This window comes from Arachis hypogaea, chromosome 20, assembly GCF_003086295.3.
Source record: "Arachis hypogaea cultivar Tifrunner chromosome 20, arahy.Tifrunner.gnm2.J5K5, whole genome shotgun sequence".
Lineage (NCBI taxonomy): Eukaryota > Viridiplantae > Streptophyta > Magnoliopsida > Fabales > Fabaceae > Arachis > Arachis hypogaea.
Genome location: NC_092055.1, coordinates 128,646,978 through 128,668,795, shown reverse-complemented (window position 1 = coordinate 128,668,795; position 21,818 = coordinate 128,646,978). Strand labels below are relative to the sequence as shown.

At 35.3% G+C, this 21,818-nt stretch overlaps 2 protein-coding genes across 2 annotated transcripts; both read right to left on the bottom strand.

The window, feature by feature from the left end:
• Positions 1-339: 339 nt before the first annotated feature.
• On the bottom strand, positions 340-1,964 carry LOC112784370 (dof zinc finger protein DOF5.4). Its single transcript, XM_025827547.3, has one exon. The coding sequence runs from the start codon at positions 1,626-1,628 to the stop codon at positions 639-641; it is 990 nt and encodes a 329-aa protein (XP_025683332.1). The 5' UTR covers positions 1,629-1,964; the 3' UTR covers positions 340-638.
• Positions 1,965-17,448: 15,484 nt separating this feature from the next.
• LOC140183226 (uncharacterized) lies at positions 17,449-21,281 on the bottom strand. Its single transcript, XM_072231251.1, has 6 exons — positions 20,961-21,281; positions 20,355-20,817; positions 19,812-20,042; positions 19,342-19,490; positions 18,928-19,218; positions 17,449-18,105 (listed from the first exon to the last, which is right to left on the bottom strand). Exons 1-6 carry the CDS (start codon positions 21,279-21,281, stop codon positions 17,449-17,451), a joined length of 2,112 nt encoding a protein of 703 aa, XP_072087352.1.
• Between the last annotated feature and the right edge of the window lie 537 nt (positions 21,282-21,818).

Here is a 21,818-nt window from a genome sequence, read left to right as displayed (position 1 = left end):
AATTATTTACATTAATTATCTTATATACACAGCTTCTACAAGTAGTTGAAAGTAACATTTCCAAGCTCTTTAAACCACATTTTCATTTGAACAAACAGTACCAAACTACCAATCTAGCTACTTCATCACCCATTAATTGATCAACTGTTAGCCTTAATTCTTAACAAGCGCAACCATGTCCACAAATAATTATCTTCATTCATTATATCAACAAATGTCATGACGTGGCATATACTAACTAACAGCATGAATAATCTAGTAGTAGTATCTCATTTTCAAAACTCACCAAAAGAAGAAGACTCCAATAATATACTATACCCCATTCCAACAATATCAAGGTAACCGAACACACAATTTACCAATGTATATCAATCAAAACATAAAACAAGCAAAATAATAAAGTTAGTTACTCAAGCTCCTTAGTAATTAAGGTCAAGCCCAAACCAAATTGAGTAATTGACCTCCTATTAAAAGTAAAAAAAGAAACCAAAAAATTACATCACCTAGTTATACCATCCTAACTTGTTTTCCACACTTTGAATTCAGTTTCCAATATTCTTTGCTCTTTCCCTACGTTAAAAAGTTAAAACTCCCACAAAAAAAAGGTAAAAGAGGAATTCCTTATTCCTTCAGGGATTTCAAGGAAGATGAAAGAGATTTGGATTGTTATCTTGATCAGACCAGTGAGTGTGGGTCCAGTAACTCTGATCAACGGCGCTAGTAAGATCAAACAAATCATGATCATGATCCGAACCATCACCACCAGCTGCATGCCAATCCAACGGTCCACATCCTCCGTTGCCAACTTTCCCATTCTGCAGCGACGACAACTCAACAGGACCCGTCTGATCCAGCATCAACGGCTCCGATGCAAACTCCTGATTATTATTATTATTATTACGCTGATCGTCGCTTCCATTTCCGATAACTTTCTGCTGCAGCCACTCGCCATCATCATTACCGAAACGAAACAACGTCGCATCGAGAACGTTAACATTGTTTTCAAAACCAAACGACATCGTTTCGTTTGCTGAACTCATAAGGCTCGTGAATGTTCCTATGTCAGAGAAGCCACCGTAATAACCACCGCCACCAGTGAAGTTAGAGCTATTCACGTTCTCGTCGGGGACCGGATTCTTGCTCAACGCAGCGTTTGACGTCGCTGCAGACACCGCCTCCGTGGCGGCGGAGCTAGTGGCGATGGCGGTGAGGCTGGAGCTTTCGCTGCCAGAGTTCGAGTTCGAGTTCGAGTTCAAATTTCCCTCCGGCAATTGCGGTTGCGGTGTTGTTGTTTCCGGAGCGGCTTCCAAAGAGGAGGAGCAGTTGTTGTTGTTGCTTTTCTTGGACTTCGCGTTGGAGCGCTTGGATTTGGATTTCCGACAACCTCCGCCGACGGGGACGTTACGGAGGACGCCGCCGTTGGTCCAGTAGCGGCGACAGTTCTTGCAGAAGTGGCGCGGCTGAGAGAGGTTGTAGTTGTTGTAATAGCAGAACTTAGTGTTGAGCGAATCACACCGAGGGCACTTCAACGGTTCCTGGTGCTGGTTGTGAGGCCTGAGCCTCCTGTCTCCGACTCCTCCGCCGAAAAACCTGCCACCAGCGGGGGCGGTGGAAGGTGAGTCTTGCATTTTGAAAAAGAGAAGGTTATATTTCGGGAGTGTGGTGATGAATTTGTATTGTATTTTATTGTATTTTGGAATGTGAAGGAAGGAGTAAAAGTCTAGAAGAGAAGGAATTGTGTCTCACTGACAAATATCCCTGCGCTCCACCTAAGATGTCTCAATCAATCTATCTTCATTTCTTTAATTTTTTTTATGGTGATCATATATTATATTTTCAACCTGGAATGACAGTAATAACCCTACCGGCACCGCCATACTAACGTACGACAATGTATATGAGGAGATGTATAGCCAAGTAAGTAGCAACAACTTAGGGCACGTTTGGATATTGGCTAAAAGAATGTGATAAAAGATGTTTGGTTGATAGGATAATTATTCTGTAGTAGTTCAACGTCGGTGAAGAGTTCCATGTGTGCATCAGTGCGTGGCTACGGCATTTGTCGTACTTGTGGTACTTGTAGAGTTGAAAATGACAAAACTTAGCTATTGAGTTCATACTCAAAATAGTTTTTAAAATTCGATTTTTAATTTAATTTATTTTTTTTACTTTTAAATCAATTTAATTTATATTTTAAATTTTTAAGGTATTAATTAAGTTGATTCTTTCATTTATTTTTATATTGAAAAAATAACATTATATTTTATTGATATTTAACTCAATCTTTCACTAATTCTGAAGCACTCCTATTACACTCTAATCTTTTATTCTAAGTCTCTCACAAACGATTAGAAACTCACTACTCATTCTCAGACACCGCTACACCATCAGAACAAACTCACCTCAGCAGCTTGGCCCACCTCCATTCACCGTCAATGCACGTCGCCGTCATCGCCAAGCCTCATGCCGGATCTTCTGTATTGTCGCTCTCTTTCGTCTGTGCTTAACTGCTCGTGTCTCGCCGTGCCTCTGCCGGTGAGTGCTCAAGGTCTCGAGCCGTATGTTTCAAGTTCCTGTAACGTGCCGTCGTCATCCACCATCACTGCATCCAATGCCTTGTTTGCTCGCGAAAATCACCTTAATCTTCCATTTATACTCGCCTTAGCTGCTCGTTTGCCGTGCTTCCTTCCGTCAGTGAATGCTCGAATTTTGCGTGGTTGTTATTACTCGTCGTTCATGGGTGTTGCTGCCTGCATTGCACAATTTATCTGCTTGTACTACTCGATTTTGTCGCTATAACAACAGTTAATAAGTAAATTTTTTTCAATTATTCTGATATTCTATATTAATTTTTAATAGTTGATTCATTGATATTATTTTTGTTAATTTTATTATTGATTAGTTTATGAATCTGACTAAAATATAACAAAAGAAAAGAATATTCAAGTGAAAATTTTTAGAGGTTCATATTGAAGATTAACAAAGAGCAATGGAATTTCATTATTGAAACTTGATTTAACATATTCAACAAGTTTAAGTAGATGAATCAAGTAAATTATGTCTTGTATAACTATTACTCTAATATGCTAAAAAATTTGGGATTTTTGTGAATAAGTTGAAGGAGGTGAGAGATATGGTGCTGAAGTTGAGACATAATTCTACCGTAGTTCATCATTACTAGGGGTCTCAATCTTGTAAAAAGTGCCATTATATTCCTATATAATTGAATTCACAAATTGAAAGAATAATGAATTAATAGAAGGAGAAGAGAAGAGAAGAGAAGAGAAGAGAAGAGAAGAGAGTAGCTTAATTAAAGATGACGCTTTGAAGAAGGGTCGAGGTGTGTCATGTCATTTCTTTGATGACGGAAATAGATGAAAAGGGTGAATTTAAGTCATGCATTAAAATTTTAAGATATAAATTAGGTCATTAAAAATTAGGACTCCAAATTAAGTCGAAATCAAATTTCAAGAGTCATTTTGAGTATTAACTCCTTAGTTATTGGTATAAAAAATTATGAAATTAATTTTGACACTAAAAAATATTATACCGTTCTCTAATTATATTTATTTTTCTGTCTTTAATGCGATAAATATAAAGCATAATTTCTTTTTGACGTAAGGCATATATATATATATATTAATAATATATTAAAATTAAATTCTAAAAATATTTTAAATAAACATTTAAATTAGTTTTTAAATAATAGTGTTTATTTTTTATAAATTTTTTAGAATTTCTCTAGTTGGACATATTGGTTTTTTGTTATTTTAAAGGGACTAATTTGTTTATAATAATATATTTTTTTAGAGATCTAATTATCTTATAATAAAATTTATTAAAAATTTATTTAACTAAAATGCATATTAAAATTTTAATTAAAAGTGATAAAAGACCAATCTATACAGCAAAAGAAATTATCGATGAGTTCTAATGAATAAAAATATATAAAATTTTTTGGAGATTAATTTAGATGATTATTCAAATATTTTTATAAGAAAATGATAGACGAGACGTCAATGCCATTATATCAAGTAATTTACTTAAATAAGTTAAATTATTTAATATTTTTAGTCATTAATTTTATAATTTTATATAAAGATATTTTTATGTGAATAATATTTACGACAAAATATTTTTTAAAAAAATAAAAAAAAAAGTATAGGTAGACAATGAAAATATTAAATAATATAAATAATGGATATATCGGATATTCAATTCATTAGGTGTGCTGATGGTTATCCTAATATTAAGATTTAGGGAGATAATTTAAGAGTGTAGTGTGTTTTTACTTGATTAGGTCAATTTTAAAGTTCATTGTTCACAAAAGTTATTGTCTACCTAACAAAATCCAAAATAAAAACATGAAAAATTATTTCAGCATGACATAACGACGTAGATGAGCTTATTTTATATCAAAGTGTTTTTATCGCATTTAATTTGTATATTTTTTAAAGATATTTTTATATTTAAATTTGTTTAAAAAATATTTGTATCAACAACTAAATTTTGAGGAGATATTTTTAGTAATTTATTGTTTTAATTGTTAAGCTAACATTTTTAAATGTGTATATTTAATAAGAAATTATAAATGACCAATGTTTTTTCTTATTTTTGTCAAATATTTTAATTAACATTAATCAATTTTTCATTTATTTACTTAAGTATTATTTCCATAATATTTCTCCCTTAGAATTCTTGATGTGTAAATTTTGTAATTTTCATGCACAAATTTTGAATTTTGGTTGTATGCCTTTAGGGTTTTGGATATGCCAATTATATATTGTACATTTGTAATCCTATAAATTTAAAGTTTAATTATTTTGCAGATCTTTATAGTTTTACCGAATTTTTAATTAAATTTTTATTTTTTTTAAATTGAATCTTTATATTATAAATATTTTTTTAATTTAATTCCTGTTAACATTAAACGTCAAAAAAACGTTGATGAATTATGAAATTATTTATATACCTTTATTTTCCACCTATAATAGGTTCATATTTTTTTGAGATTTCTTTTTTTTTTCTCTTTTATTTTCTCTGAGATTTCTACACATACATAGAAATAGGAATAGGAATATGAATCAAAGTCAATGAACCTCTTTCATTCTTTTTTCGAAACGTTGCATTTTGAGGAGCTCTAACTCGAAAGAAAGAAGACACATGTGTTTCTGTGGAGAAGCAGTAACTGTGCTCCCTTCATCGGCTGTGTCTAACTATGGTAGGAGGTATATTTTTTGTGGGAGGATATCAAAATGCAACTTCTTTGAATGGATTGATGATGATGACGGTTCAAAGAATGAGTGGCCAAAAGAAAAGGATATGAGGGTTCACTATTTTTGTGGTAGCACTCTAATTCTTCAAACTTTTGGAACAGCAATAAATCCTAATAAAAGATTTATTTCTTACCCTAATAGAATATGCAAATTTTTTGAGTAGGTTAATGAAGGTGATGCAACAAGAAGAGAAAGAGTATCTGTTGCGGTTGGAGTTGTGGGAACATAAGATTTTGGTAAGTTAGAGGATGAAATGAGAAAATTAGATGCACAATAAAGAAAAATAGAGAGAACTAAGCGTGGAAATAGAAAAATTGATTGTGGAAGCTGGACAAATGAATGCTTGTGTGGGTAGATTGTGTGATGAGTTTAATATTGTCCAAGAATAATTTGAGAGATTGGAAGACAATATAAAAATTAAATGCAAAATGCTATATATGATGTATATATTTTTGATAGTCCTAGTAATTGTAATGTAGTTTGTAAAGATTTAAAGTTACTTGTGTTGTTTAAGGTATTATTCTAATGTAAAAAATTATACAACTTCAATCCAATTACTATTAATTATGTTTAGTTTGATTAAATTTTACATTAATGTCTTTTGTTTGAATATAACAATAAAACACCGTTGATGAAAATTTTAGAATTCAATCTTTAAATTTAAATCATATGTCCACAAGTTATATAAAATAAGTGCCATATAATATGCCACATACCTAGATAGTCATTAAATAATGGTCCTTTAAACCATATGTCCACAATATAAACAAAAAACATAAAAGAACATAAACATAAATACAACATTACACAAATCTCACATAATACACAAGTATGAAAGACATAATGACAAGTTAAGAGTGCTAACCTTTTGTTGATCAGACATGAATACCCACTTCTGACATGACCAATATCATCCAACAACAAGTTAATAAACTAACTCTAACTGTCTCTGGTCTCATTCTCTACAGCAACAATAGCAATTGAAAAATAGTTATCGTTTGGATCTCTTCCAACAGTCATAAAAATTTTTTTAGCATGATCATCCTTCAAGTAGCAATCATCTATTCCTATAATAGGCCTGCAACTAGCCAAAAATCCTTGCTTCACAGCATCAAGGTACATGTATTTTCTCAAAAGATTTGGCTGGTGAGTAATTGAAGGTCTGTCAACCAAAATATGAGCACTAGACCTAAAATTTGTTCTCATAATCTCTGTAAAGTAATCTCTCAACTTGGCATATTGCAGAATAGCCTTGTCGTGTACTTCTTTTCTCATGTTTATCCTCACCCAATAAGCCTTTGTAACTGAAATATTAGCTATGTGTTTGTCCGCCTGAATGTCTGAATCATTATTGCAATCTTTATCTCCTCTCCTCTACTAATATTGGTAACAATCTTATGTGACACCCAACTACTTGATGCAAGCCTACTACTGTAATTTCATCTACAAGTGCACTTTTCATTCAGAGTCTTTAGCCGAAAGCAATCAGAACCACCAACCTTGGATGTAAATGCTATCTATTTACACTTTCCTTTCTTCCTTCTATAATCCACTCTACATCTCACCTTATCATTCTTGACATTTCTAATATCCCTTCCATTCAACAAAACATGCTCTCTATTTGCATTCTTAAATTGAGTGAGTGACTTGAACTCCAACCTCACCCTAAAGTCATATTCTCTGCTCATCTCAGCCTCATTATATCTAAGGTACCTTCTCTTTTTACTCATATCATCCGACTCTCTCCCACAGCTATTAATATTTTCAATTTTTTAACCCTAAAAAATTTTTCCAACTTCAACATCGTCATCAATAGCAGCATCATGAACAATAGGATCATCACCAGCAGCTTGACCATTATCATCTTGATTTAATGAACCATTGAACCCCTCAAAAGTATTTGAAGCTCAACCATAATTTTTATTTTCAACCTCAAAACCAAAATGATCGTCGTGATCTCCATCATCGGCACTATCATCAAATTTTATCCTCCTCACTATATGGCTCTGATTCACTTTCAACCTCTACTTTTGTTAAACCATTGTCATTATACTCAACTTCAGTTGACACATAATAATTATCATTTAAAATTATCTCAACAACATTACCTTTCCTACATCCATCAACAACATACTCCAAGCAATGCTTAATAGTTTGTGATACTAATAACCTACCCATTCTTATGTCATCTTCATCACTCGTCAACTCTCTAAGACCTAAGTTCAATTGATAGCTTGGTTTACATTACCATATCTTAGCATAATCTTTGTACCCTAACTTCTTCAGTTCACTAACTATTTCTTGTAGACTATATTCATCGAGCTCAAAATGCAATTCTTCCAACACTTTTTCCTTAAACTACTCTAAATCGTACCCTGTATCATAAAATTTTTCACCATGATGTAGGTCTATGGTGAAATCCAAATTCTCCATCACTACACCAAAAAGAAAGAAAAAAAACCTAATAAACCAACATCATCATAGCAATAACAATCAATAATTAACAAAATTCATAAACTAATTCAATAATTAATGAAATTCTTGCATATTCATATTCATATTCATATTCATAAACCAATTCAAAAATTAATTCAAGATTTCAATTCAAGCGGTGCCATATTTTTTCTAATCAGTTCATAAATTATTATATCAATAAAATTCACATATGCTTAAAATAAAAGAATCATCCTTAAAAAACTAGAAAAAAATTTAAATTATCACCCATTATTGCAAGACAAAACGTGGGGATGACGAACAGCAGTTTAGGTAGCAAAGGAGGGACGGAGGTGCGACGCAGCGAGACGATGGGTCTAGTGATGGCAGATGAGTAGCGATGGTGGACGAGCTATGGACGAGGCAGATGGAGACGCGCACACTAAGGACGATGAGCACGTGACTGACACCGAGCGGAGGAGACGCGGCTAGACAGGACAAAGCGGTAGATTCGAGACGGAGCTCCGAGAAGAACTTAGGGATATGCTCTCTGACTTTGGGACAAAATTCCAAGAGTTCTTTTAGTATTTTGGAAATATGGAGGTGTCCTCAATTATGTCTTCTATCTAGTAGTGAGAATATTCATTTTTTTAACAGAATATTCTATTATTTTAAACATTTTTGTCACGACAGGGACTAAATTAAAAAATTATGGTATAGGGACCCAATTAGAAAGAAAAAAGTATAGGGACTTAATTAAAAATTTAGTGAAACTATAAAAACTTGTAGAGTAATTAAACCTAAATTTAAATGATAGTTCTTACCATTTTTTTCAACCATACAAAGTGTTGAGTTTGAGAAAACAAAAATAATTATTTGATAATGACTAACATTATAGTTTAGCTGATGTATGTGTTTAGTGTGCAGAAAATTAATATGTTCAATAATAACAGGCCCAAATATCCATAAACAGTATTCATCCTTATTGTTGGCCCATGTCTAATGTGCCCAACACTTTAACCAAACACTCTCTTCTCTCTTCTAATTGTAACCTACGTGACTGACCCTAAATTAAAAAAGAAAAAAACTTTCACAAGCAAAAATAGATTTTTTGAATAAGACTCAAGCATTAAGAAAAAAGTGAATCACCAATTGTTGACAATGAAAAGGAAAGAGAAAAAAAAAAGTCAAGAATTGGAGCCCAAAGCAAAAATCAAATTAAAGGAGGAAATAGAAAAAAAATCAGTATAGCAATTCTATCTTTGTGCTACCATTCTACCTTGTTGAAACTGCCTTCCTCCTGTATGTACCAATCGGGTAAGAAGAAGAAAATGGAGGTTGTGTATCTCTGCATAAATCAAAGATCACAATTAAAACTTGGAACCAAAGAATGAACCAATGGTTCAGATTTCTTAAGTGAAAGAAAAAAGAAGAAAAAGAAGCAGCTAGGTAAGGATTCAAGCTAACTCTAATCACTGTTGATGTCCTATCTCTTCTCTGCGTTTCTGCTTTGAATTTTGGGGAAGAAAAATTCAACCAAGGAGAGTGAGCACACTGTTTAGATCTCCATAGCTTTCAAGCTTAACCTTCTTCTCCTTTATGGTTTTACATTGAATTTTCTGTTCTTCAATTTTATTTTTCTTTGTTTTTAATTAATGAAATAAAAGGCAAATATGTGAGGTATTAGAAAATGCCATTGAAAAAAAAAGAAAAAGAGAGTAATCATGGAGAAAAACTAGAAATTTATTTCAATCTCTTTTGTATTTATGATCCTGAGAGGATTCCCTTGCTAAGTTGGGTGAGCTCTTAGTAGTTGAAAGTCTAGGGAGTGAATCTAGCCTAATTAAGCTTGGGTAGAAATTTGGTTTATTCCTGATAGGATTGGGTTGAATCCTTGAAAATTGATGTATATAATCTTTGATAAAGATAGTGAAAATTCCACCTCAACTGTGGTGGAGATTGGATGTAGGCCACATTGCACAAGGTGATTAAACTAGGATATATAGTTGTGTTATTTTTTCTTCTCTGCTCTGTTTCTGGTTTCTTTCAATAAGAGACAAAATTTAATTGTGTCCTGCATAATCAATCTAGTAGAAGTCAAAGCAACTTAGTACACTCAAAAGTAACTAGTTTGTTCTGTTCTTGATTCATCGTTAAAAGACAAAACAAAATTATCTCTTGTATAATCAACATTACAAACTCAATGGCAATATTGAGTTAAATCAAGTTTGAAGTTAAAGTGTACAAGTTTAAGAGGTCATAGATTCAACCCCCTTCTCTAGACCATTGATAACCTTCACTTGGTATCAAGAGTCTGGTCTCAAGGAATTGATGCGTGAGCATCTTTCCTATTTTTTCCTAGTGAATTTGCATCTAATTTGTTGAGTTTAATAAAGAATTAATTATATTTTAGCCACTATGGATGCTATTTTGAGTTTTGTGCAATACTGTTTATTTTAGGTAGTATTCAGCCGGATTTGATGGAGTTTCTGCAGCACAAGAATCAAAGGAGATCGCAGCGAGGAGCGACGCGCACGCGTGCCTGACGCGTGCGTATGATTTGGAAGTATCCATGGCGACGCATGCGCGTGACTGACGCGTACGCGTGACTCGCGAAAAGACCATCGACGCATACGCGTGACATGCGCTACGTGCAGAAAACGCAGAAAAACACTGGGAGCAATTTCTGGGCTGTTTTAACCCAATTTTCAGCCCATAAATCACATATTAGAAGATGCAGAATGGACAAAACAAGTGGTCCCCACCCATCAATTGAAGACTTGATTATTTAAATTAATTCGAATTTAAATTCAAATTTGAATTCTAGGAAAAGATATTATTTTAATTTTAAAAATTAGATTTTAAATTTATTAGGATTAGTTATAAAAGGAAGAAACTTTCCTTCCTTTAGGGAGGTCCTGGGGAGGATCCCATTCCATCCCAATTTACAATCCGTATTTTCTCTGAACCATGAGCAACTAAACTTCCACTGTTAAGGTTAGGAGCTCTGTCTATTGTATGGATTGATACTATTATTTTTCTATTTTAATTCATATTTTGATTTATATTTAAGAATTATTTTCGTTCTTTATTTTATGAATTTGGGTGGAATAGAAGTATGACCCTCTTTCTAAATGAGTTCTTGTATAACTTGGAAAAGCTCTTTACTTTAACAACAGGTTGAAAACATATTCTCCTAAATTTCTAATTTATCTGGATTTAATAGGATACGTGACATATAATCCTTTTATGTTTGGGTAATTAGGATTTCTGTGGCATATAACTAGAATTGAACTTCACCCCCTAATTGGAATTAATTGACCAAGAAATTGGCTGTTGATGAATTTTAGAGGAGACTAGAAAGGTCTAAGGAATTAGGGTCTAGTCACATATAGTTGCCATAAATTAGATCTTACATGATTAAAATAAAATAATAAGAAAAGTCAATTCGGAAAATAGATAACTCTGAAACCTTAACTGTTTCTTCATATTTTATTCCTCACCTATTCACCTGCATGTCTTCAAACTCTTCTTTATTTTTTAATGTTTTTGAACTCTCAATTACTCTTTTCTGTTTGTCTAACTAAGCCTATCAAATACTATTGTTGCTTAATCCATCAATTCTCATGAGATCGACCCTTACTCACGTAAGGTATTACTTGGTACGACCCGGTGCACTTGCCGATAAGTTAGTGGGTTACAAATACCAAGAACGCACCAGGAATCAAGCATCACAGTTTGGAGTAAAGATCCAATGGCCAATAACATGGGTGCCAATATTGTGGCTTACACAGTCACTGAATGTCAGTCCAACAACATATTTTCTTTCTTCAATGGCAAGAACTACACCTACTAGAATGAGAGAATGCATATATTTTGTCGCAGACTGGGCAAGGGAGGGAGGGAGGGAGGGAGGGAGAGAGAGAGAGAGAGAGAAAGTGCAGAGGGTCGAGTCATCGTTGCCGGCTCGCTGCTGGTACGCCGTCAATTCAAAATGCGTCTGTTGGTCAGGATCTTAGGCTACGTTTGTTTCTTAGAAAAGGACAAGACAAGACACTAAAAAAAGACATAAAAGACAGAGACACATAATTTAATGTTCTTGTATTCTTTTTGGTAATAAAGTAGAACAAATTATGAAAATCTAATTTATTCTCATTTTTTTATTCAAAAAATTTGGGCAGAAAAATATAATAAAAGAAGTATAATTATGAAAAATTAACAAGAATAATGAAAGAAAAAATGAAAAATAAGTTGTGTCCCTTGTTAGTGTTTCTGTGTCCTTCCTTTCAGGACGGACACAAAATACCCTAATTCAGCATCTCTGGATATAATGTCTTTTTCCATGTCTTATATGCCAAACACGATTTTATCTCTATGTGTCCTTGTTTCAGTGTCCCATCCCTGTAAACAAATGCAACTTTAGGGTCAGGGTCTCAAGAATGAGAGGGAGTGAGTTCAATGACGAAGGGGCCAAGAAAGAGACTGGGGGAGTGACGTTGACTCTACAGTGAATGAAGAGTGAAAACTGAAAACCCTAACTGATAAATTTTCAATTTATATAAAGGTATGAAATGACTAAAATACACAAAAAAAAAAAACAATCATAACCCGTCGGACCAGCCCGTCCCGCCCCACCTCGTCCCGCTTTAGCCTGCTAGTTTAGCGAATTTTTAAAAAATGATAGGCTAAAATCTTGCCCTAATAGTAATTGGTTTAATTTTATAGGGACCCAACTAAAAAAAAAGAATTGGTATAGGGACCTAAATAAAAGAAAAAAAAGTGTAAGGACCTAATTAAAAAAAAATTTGGTGCAAAGACTTAATTAAAAAGAAAAAAAGTATAGGGACCTAATTGAAAATTTTGCGAAACTATAGAACCAATAGAGTAATTAAACCTTTATAAAAATATGATTTGATAGGTATAAAATACCTAACAATCCAAGACGTTGATACTAATACTAAATAAATAACTATATATATATATTACAAAATTTTCAAAACACTAAGATGAAAAGAAATAAAAATTAAAATTAATATACCTTTTGATATATTAAAATTAAATTATTAAAAACTTGAATAATAAACTTAATTTAAATATCTAAATAGATGCGTATTAAATTTTTTTATTTTTTTATATTATTTTTATTCCCACCACTAAAATCTGTTTCGTTGATGACGAAGCCATGAGAAATGAGGAAAGGTGTAGTGGTAAGACGAAGTGTTAAATCTACCCCCCTCCCCCCACCCTCTCTTTCCATGGCAATTGCAGTTCACTTAAACGGTAAAAGAATCAGTAATCCTCTCTAAAAAAAGTTTACAATAATCTTCTGCAAAGTCATTATAAAATTTATAAAAAAAATATCTTATTTTTCTATAAAAATTCTAAATAATACTTTCTTTTAAGATTAGTGATAAAATATTAAAAACAAACAAAAGTCATTAAATTAATAATTTATATATATATATATTTGAATAAACAAACAATTATCACTAATTTATATAATCAATTATAATAATTATTTTTGTAAAAAATTCTCATAATTATTAAAGGTCAAATAAATTTAAAATGCATATTATTTTAATTTTACAAGAGAGGAGAATATATAGTTATAAATTAAAAAAAATTGTCATTTAGACATTTTGTAAAAAAAAAGGTCTTATTCCAACTAAGTCCAAAGTATTCTCTCAGTTCAAACGCATTCTAATAAGGTATAATTGAGCAGCAAGATATTCAATTCAGATTATATCCTACCAAATTTGGCATAAAACTAATAGAAATCCTTAGAATATTCCAAAAGAGGTAGTATAAATTATATAAGGCGAAAAATCTATTCTAAAATATGCTATTTTTCTCTAACCCTTATATTTTTTAGAATAATATTATATATTTAAATTTTTTTATGAATTAAATTTAATTAAATTAAATAATAAAATTTAAAAAAATATTAATCATAACTAATTATTATTATGTTAAGTTAATTTAATTAGATTTGATTGACACAAAAAAAATTTACACCGACTTAATCGTTCCAAATTGTTGAAGATACGACCCCGTTTGACTTGTGTATTGTTGCATGTCGAAAGTCTCCATTCTCCTAAAAAATTAACCCATTTGAAAAAATAAAGGTAGTTTTCTCTTATTTTTTCTATTGTCTTAATTGATTGAGCCCCCTTATTGCTGCGGGATTATTTAAGCAAATGTTGATATATTAATATTTAACTTTAATTGAATGTGAATGTGAAAATGCAAAATCAAATTTTTAGTAGTGTTCCTCTGTGGATATCTGGAGGAGAGCTCGGTTTTTGGGAGTCGATGTCGAGTTATTATTTTCGATGTCGACCTCTGAGTCTTGAGAAAATCCAAGCTTCACCTCTGGGAAGATATCCAATCGTGTAAATCGTGAACAAAAAACAAAGGGGGAGTGTACCTGCAAAAGTACTACGAAACTTAAGTTAGTACTGAGAATTCAGTATATCCCCTTAGGATAGAACATCGTACCTTTATATGTGAAGTGGAGAAGATCGGTTACGTTTCTGCATTATCGTCGGTTTAAAAAGCAATAAACAGGTCTTAATGGGTTTGGACGTTTTGATTCTAGTACATGGCCCGTTGAGTCTGTGCGTTTTGCCGAGCTTATAGCGTGTTTTGCCGAGTTATGACACATAATGTCGAGTTATGACGGATCATAGCCCCCAAACTTGGCCTGAGAATGTGTTTAATGAAGCAGGTTGAGCTTTTAGTGATTCATAATTCGGCAAATGGATAAGTCGGCGGTTGGTCTGGTGTTGGAGCCCCCAGTTTAATTTACTTTATTAAACAATTATTAATGTCAAAAAGTGAGATGACTAAGACAGAGAAAGTAATTAATTGCACGTTTGATGGTGGTGCATGTTTCCAATGTCCCTTGAATAGATGTAACTGATGGGATTGGGGAGTGGAATCGAAACAGATTATTAAAATTGTTTGTTTTTGGAATTTTGAGGGTTTTATTTTGCTGCATTACTTTTTTTGTTATCTGGAGCTTTTGGTGTCAAAAAATGAGCAAGAGAGGTACGTTTTAATTTGTTTCTGTCTTCTTTTTCCTTGTGTTTGTTGGATTATGTTCTTCTTCTTCTGCGTCTTGTGCTATTTTCACATGGGGTTTGAGAAAGAAAAAAAGGGGGAGATAGACTGGTCTTACGACTAGGTAAGCGATGATGTGAGGAATCGTATGTCATTGTTCTTGGATCATGGTGCTGTAAATGAAGTAGATAAGAGTAAAGTTGTTAGGACTGGTTCTGGAATTCGACTGGAGTTACTTCCATGTTCTGAAAGTGACAGGGTTTTTTAATAGGGGTGAGGGTTTTGAATACTTTTTTATGTATAGTTGTGTTCTTGAAGAGTTGAAGGTTAAGCTTCCATTTAGCAAATTTTAGTGTTAGATTTTGAAGCAGATGAATTGCGCACCATCTCAGCTACATCCAAATGGATGGGCTTTTCTTCGTGCGTTTGAGGTGTTGATGGAGTTTTTGGAAAAAGTACCATCTGTGGAGTTATTTTTCTCACTGTTTCAAGCTAAGGGTGTGTGAAAAGGTGGGTGGGTGAACCTGAATAGTTCGCCGAAGTTTGCAATATTTAAGCTGTATAAGTTGTCATTTAAGGAGATGTATCTGAAAGTGAGAAGTGTTGAAGGGAATTTTCCTTTTTATGTGGATGAGCATTTAGGGGAGAGATTCCCGATTTGGTGGTGTTCTGAGTCTAATAATATACTCGCTTCAGAGTTCATTAAACCTAGGGATGAGTGTATTATTGGGTATCTGGTCGAGGTGATTGATCGGAAGGATTTGATCTCGGTGTTTGATTTGTTGCAGTGGGAGGAAAATAAGCAAGCTGCAGTAGATTATTTAGGTGAGCTTGTTGGGATATTATTTTTTGTACCTAAGTTTTGAAATATGAGGCTGAATAGTCGGTTTTTGTTTGTTTTCAGGTGGAAAGTATCCTGGCGTATCCGCGGCGAACCTAAGGGCACCTATGAAAAGTAAGAACTTGGATAAGAAAGATTCGACGTCAAAAGTTGAGAAGGTTGTCGGCGCTGGTGAGGTTGATCAGCCAAAGCCAAGGAGGAGAAAGGTCGTTCTTAAGAAAAGAAAGAGTGACGTGGTGGACTTGTCCGACGTTTCTGATGATGAAAGAGATGAGGTGCCGATTGAAGAAGTTCATAAGTTTTTTGACAATCAAAAGAGGTTACATGGTATCGCTGATCAAACTGATTCTTCGTCTTTATGGGGGAGGGATTACCCATACATGGTTGTCGCTGATGAGTGTTGTCAATTGTCGGCGGATATGAATCTGGCCGACGAGGTTGTTGATGTTGCTACTGACCATTATATGCAGGTAATTTTATTTTGTGAGTATTGGTTTTTATTTTCCTGTTTTGTGGAATACATGTGTGATAGTGTATATTATTGCAGGTGGTGGGGCTTCGGTTGGCGAGTTTAGGTCGTAGCCGTGAAAAGATACATCGGAAGGTTGTTGAGAAAAAGGAGGATCCGAGTTTGAGGGAGGAGTTGGCTTTAAAGAGTGCTAGAATTTCAGAGCTTGAGGTGAAGTTAGCTGATGTTGAAAAGCATTTGAAAGAGGTGAAAGATAGCTATGCCAAGGATGTTGAGGATTTAAAAAAGAAAAACTTTGATTTGTCTGCTCTGAGTACCCGTATGATTGAGGTAACTGCTCAATTGAAGGAGGTAGAGAAAAACAAGCAAGGAGAAATTCTCGATTCCTTCATTGAAGGATTTGAGAGAGCTTCCATTTAGACGAAATTCTTGGCTCCTGAGGTGGATTTTTCACAGATGGATCCAGGGAAGTTAGTGCAGGACGGGGTTATAGTGGAATATGATGGTGCTGTTGAGCAGGGAGATGAAAATGTTGAATAGGTTTCTGTCTGATTGTGTTGTGTTTTTGGGCATTTTATTTTGTTGGTAAACTATTTTGCTCCTGGGTTGAGCTTATGTTTGTAACTTTATTTTGTTACTGGTTTTTTAGGGGAAGCAATTTATGATGCTTCTGGTTGCATGATGTTGTGCATGTGTTGATTAATAGAGAGTATAATTATATTGATTTGGTAGTTTGATATGATGAGTGAGTGTTATCTGATTGTGAGTGTGGCTTGGAGCCAAATTGATTGATCGGTTTTTGTGAAACCAGGTTGTTTTGATTTGGGTAAAACATACCATAGTGTTGGGTAAGTTTGATTGGTGAAGTTCCATTATTTTGATGGAGATTGGTTTATGTTTAATGTTCAGTTGAGGCTGAGAAATCCGATTTTAGCGGAATGCCGAATAATCGGTTTGTTTGATTGATAATAGTCGGCTGTATTTTTGATAAATTTTGAATAGTCGGTTTACGAGTAATGATTGGCAATCTGTTTGACTGATGAATTCTGAATAGTAGGATTCCGGGGAAGATAGGTTTCCCAAATTGTCAGATTCGGAGTAAGATCAACTATATGTTTGAATGATAGATTCTGAATGGTCGGATTTGAGTATAGATCGGCGGGACAAATTTTATAAGTTTATAAATAATGGAGAAATGTGAAATGCTAAAATAGTGATGATTTGATGAAATCAGAATTTTATTTATTGGAAGACCTTTGATTTCAAAGGCGCAGGTAGGCAAGTCTCGTTAAAACCTCTCCAAGCAAAATCCATTTTTGGGAAAAATCTTGGTAGTAAGAAAAAGAGTACTTGTTTGTCCCTGACTTTTAACTATAATATAACTTTAAAGATGATACATTCCAAGTGTTAGGCAAATCGTTACCATATAAGGTTTGTAATCGGTAAGCTCCGTTGCCGATGACTTCTATTATCCAGAGAAGACCTTCCCAATTAGCTGCTAGCTTGCCATGGTTTCTTGGCTTTCTGGCTTGTTCTGTTTTTTTTAGCACCAAGTCGTTTACTTGAAAGGACCTTGGGTGTAGTTTCTGATTATAGCGCCAAGCTATATGCTGTTGCATAGCTCGGTGTGTGATTGCTGCTGATGCTCTGACTTCTTCGACGAGGTCCAGGTCTGTTTGCCGAGTTCTGTGTGCTGTTGTGTGGTCGGCCAATTGAGTTCGTAATGAGGCTTGGGATATCTCCACTGGTATCATAGCGTCGGAGCTATATACCAGGAGAAATGGTGTTTCCTTTGTTGTTGAGTGGATCGTGGTATTGTATCCCCATATGATTTCTGGTATAAGCTCGGCCCAGAGGCCTTTTGCGTCCTCCAGTTTCTTTCTTAGAGAATGGAGTATTACTTTATTTGCAGCTTCTGCTAACCCGTTTGTCTGTGGGTGCTCTACTGATGAGAAATGATATTTGATTTTCAAGTCCTGCAAAAAGGATGTGAACTTATGATCGGCAAACTGGCGATCAATTATCTGTGATAATGTGCCGAGGTATGCCGAATCGACAAATAATATATTTCCATACAAAAGAAAGCATTTGTTGTGAGGTAATCTTGGCTAGAGGCTGGACCTCTATCCATTTTGAAAATAATCAATTCCTACAACCAGGAATTTTACCTGACCTGCTGCTGTCGGGAAAGGGCCTAGGATATCTATACCCCATTGGTTGAAGGGCCAAGTGACCTCCGAGTTATGCAATAATTCGGCCGACAAGTGTGTTATCGGGCTCTGTCTTTGGCAGTTATCACAGTGTCTGACCTTTGTTTTGCAGTCTTTTTGTAATATCGGCCAGTAGAAGCCATCACGCAGGATCTTTGAACAGAGGCTTCGGGCACCAAGGTGTGTTCCACAGATGCCTTTGTGTGCTTCGGATAATGTAATATCAGCTTCGGACATGTTAAGGCATTTGAGCAGAGGACGAGCGAAACCTCGTCTGTACAGGCAGTTGTCAAATATTGTAAAAAACGAAGCTTGTCGGCGAAAATGCCAGAGATTTTTAATAGTATCTGGCAATGCTCTAGTTCTGAGATAAGTTATGTAAGGTGTTCTCCAATTAGTATCCTGTGTAACACTTAAAATTTCTGTGAGTTTAATGCTTGGTTTAAGTAATGTTGATTGATAAAGAGATGACCTATTTGGTTGAGTACTGGCGAGTTTAGACAGGATGTCAGCTCGGCCATTACTCTCCCGAGGTATATGCTGTATGTCGTATTTAGAAAATTTTAAAAGTAAATTTTGGACGATTTCAAGGTATTTAGATAGCTTAGGATCTTTTACTTGGTATAGGTTGTTTACCTGCTGTACAATGAGTAAGGAGTCGCAGTATACCTTAAGTTTGGTGATGTGTAGGTCGGCAACAAGTCTAAGGCCGGCAATGAGGACTTCGTATTCACTTTGATTGTTACTTGCTTTAAAAGAAAAGTGGAGAGAATGTTTGATGATATTACCATGGCTATCATGAAGTATGATTCCTGCTCTACATCCTTGTGGGTTGGAAGATCCATCGACGTACAAAGACCATTTGACATAATCTTCGGCTGTGTCTGGTACTGAGAACTCGGCGATGAAGTCGGCCAAGAACTGGGACTTCATAGATGATCAGACCTGGTATATGATATCAAATTCCGAAAGTTCTACCGACCATTTTACTAGTCGGCCAGCCAGTTCTGGTTTCTGAAGGACTTGTCACAAAGGTTGATCTGTCCGAACATGGATGACATGACTCTGGAAGTACGGCCGTAATCTTCTGGCTGAGAAAACAAGAGCTAAAGCCAGCTTCTCAATGCTCGGATAGCGAAGTTTGGCATTCTGTAGTGTTTTGCTAATGAAATAGATCGGCAACTGCTGCTTATGCCTTTCTGTAATAAGAGCAGAGTTTATAGCCCAGTTAGTGACAGATAAATATAAGAATAATGGTTCCCCTTGAATGGAGGTTTATAAGATTGGTGGTTTTGAAAGAGTTTCTTTGATTGTTGTGAATGCTTGTTCACATTCATCAGTCCATTGGAAAGCCTTTTTCTTTTTCAAAGTTTGGAAAAAACATAAAGACTTAGAAGCTAGGCAAGGTAAGAATCTAGAAAGTGCAGCAAGTCTCCCTGTCAATCGTTGGACTTCTTTGATAGTTTGTGGGCTTGTCATATTCAAGACAGCTTGGCACTTTTCTGGATTCGCTTTAATACCTCGGCTAGTGAGCATGAAGCCGAGGAATTTGCCACTTTGTACACCAAATGCGCACTTCTCGGGGTTTAATCGCATGATGTATTTTCTGATTTGACCGAAGATCTCGGCGAGGTCATCTAGGTGGTTGTTGCCGATTTTTGTTTTGGTGATCATATCGTCAACGTAGACCTCAATGTTTCTGCCGAGTTGTTTGGCGAACACTCTGTCCATTAGGCATTGATATGTTGCACCTGCATTCTTAAGGCCAAACAGCATGACTTTATAACAATAGTTTCCATATTCAGTAATAAAGGCTGTCTTACTTTGATTGGATGGATGCATTTGGATCTGGTTATAGTTAGAGTATGCATCCATAAAGCTAAGTTTTTCATAACCAGAGGCATTATCAACTAAGCAATCAATGGATGGTAAGGGATAGGAGTCTTTTGGGCATGCTTTGTTGAGATCGGTGAAATCAACACACATGCGCTATTTACCGTTATATTTTTTCACCATGATGACATTCGCCTACCATGTTGTGAATCTAATTTCCTGAATGAAACCAGCGTTGATGAGCTTCTTGGTTTCTTCCAGAGAAGCTTGTTTGCGGTCTTGGCTGAGGTTTCGCTTTTTCTGTGCTACAGGTTGTACAGACGGGTCTAATGCCAGCTTGTGGGATATGATGCATGGGTCGATGCCTGGAATATCAGCTGGGGTCCAAGCAAACAAGTCGGCATTTTGATGTAGAAATGCTCGGAATAAGGCCTTCTCTTCTGAGCTTAATGTGGATCTGACGTAAGTAAACTTGTTCGAGCTATCTGCAAAATAGATTTTATGCAAGTCTTCTATTGGGGTTGGTCGTTCAAGGGTTCCTTCCCTGGGATCAAGGTCGGCCAGGGCTGGCAGGTCGTCTTGAGTGCCAATGTTGTGCACATGAGCCTGTGTATTTTGGTTAGGTCTTTTAAAACTGTTGTAGCATTCTCTGGCTTCTCGGGCATCACTGTGAATAGTTGCAGTTGTATTATCCTACAAAGGGAACTTAACACAGAGATGAATTGTGGAGACAATGTCGCCGAGCCTATTTAAGAATGGTCGGCCAAGTATTAAATTGTAAGGACTAAAACAGTCAACAAATAAATACTGAATATCTTAGGTTTTGATAAGGGAACCTCACCGAGTGTGGTTTGTAACCACACAGAGCCCATAACCGGGACTCTCTCATCTGAGAAACTGACCAGGTCTCCAGTGGATGGTTGGAGGATGTTGCTGCTCAGTTTCATCTTCTGAAATGTGGAGTAAAAGAGAACATCGGCACTACTTCCAGGGTCCAGTAAAACCTTTTTGAGTAGGAGATCTCCGAGCTGCAAAGAAATCACAACCGGGTCGTCTAGATTTGTTACGTTGGTGTTAAGGTCGGACGTCTGGAATGTTATCTGAGGAAAATGTGGATGTGTCTGCTTTTGATGTTGATCGGCGTCTATGGAGAGCATAGCTCGGTAAGACCGGTTTCTTGCCGAGCTTGTGGCTCATTTACCTACAAAACCTCCGGAGATACAGTTAATAACACGTCTTGGTTAGCCGGGAAGATTGGTGTTCGGTCTATCCTTATCTTGGCCCTGCTGTGTTGCCGAACTTTGGTCACCAGTGGGAGGTGGGCGTCATTGTTTGTGGCCGCCGATATACTTATCGAGGTGACCTTGCCAAGCTAACTGCTCTAGAAGGTCTTTGGCGATGACACACTCGTCAGTGGCGTGTCCGTGCTTTTGATGAAAAGAGCAGCATTTCGATCTGTCTGCGCCTTTTGAATCTGGATAGCTGCCGGCTTTTCTTAGTGGCTTGATCAACTTTGAACTCAAGATCTCCTTGATGATGTCATCACGCTTGGTGTTGAACTGAGTATAAGATTCATATCGTGGAGTTGGTTTGAAGTTTTTCTTACTATCTCGTACTTTGTCGTCGTCTCTGTATTGTGGTTTCTCTATTCTCCGAGCTTGTCGGAGCTCCTCGATGTCAATCTGGCCTTTTGC

What these genes read in the sequence shown, in the direction of transcription:
- LOC112784370 (XM_025827547.3), bottom strand. Translation starts at nt 1,628, where the DNA reads ATGCAAGACTCACCTTCCACCGCCCCCGCTGGTGGCAGGTTTTTCGGC.
- LOC140183226 (XM_072231251.1), bottom strand. Translation starts at nt 21,281, where the DNA reads ATGCTCTCCATAGACGCCGATCAACATCAAAAGCAGACACATCCACAT. An exon ending in TACAAACCACACTCGGTGAG is followed by an intron (nt 20,818 to 20,960) that starts GTTCCCTTATCA and finishes TTCCCTTTGTAG; the next exon opens with GATAATACAACTGCAACTAT. An exon ending in TCCAGAGTCATGTCATCCAT is followed by an intron (nt 19,219 to 19,341) that starts GTTCGGACAGAT and finishes TCATCTATGAAG; the next exon opens with TCCCAGTTCTTGGCCGACTT.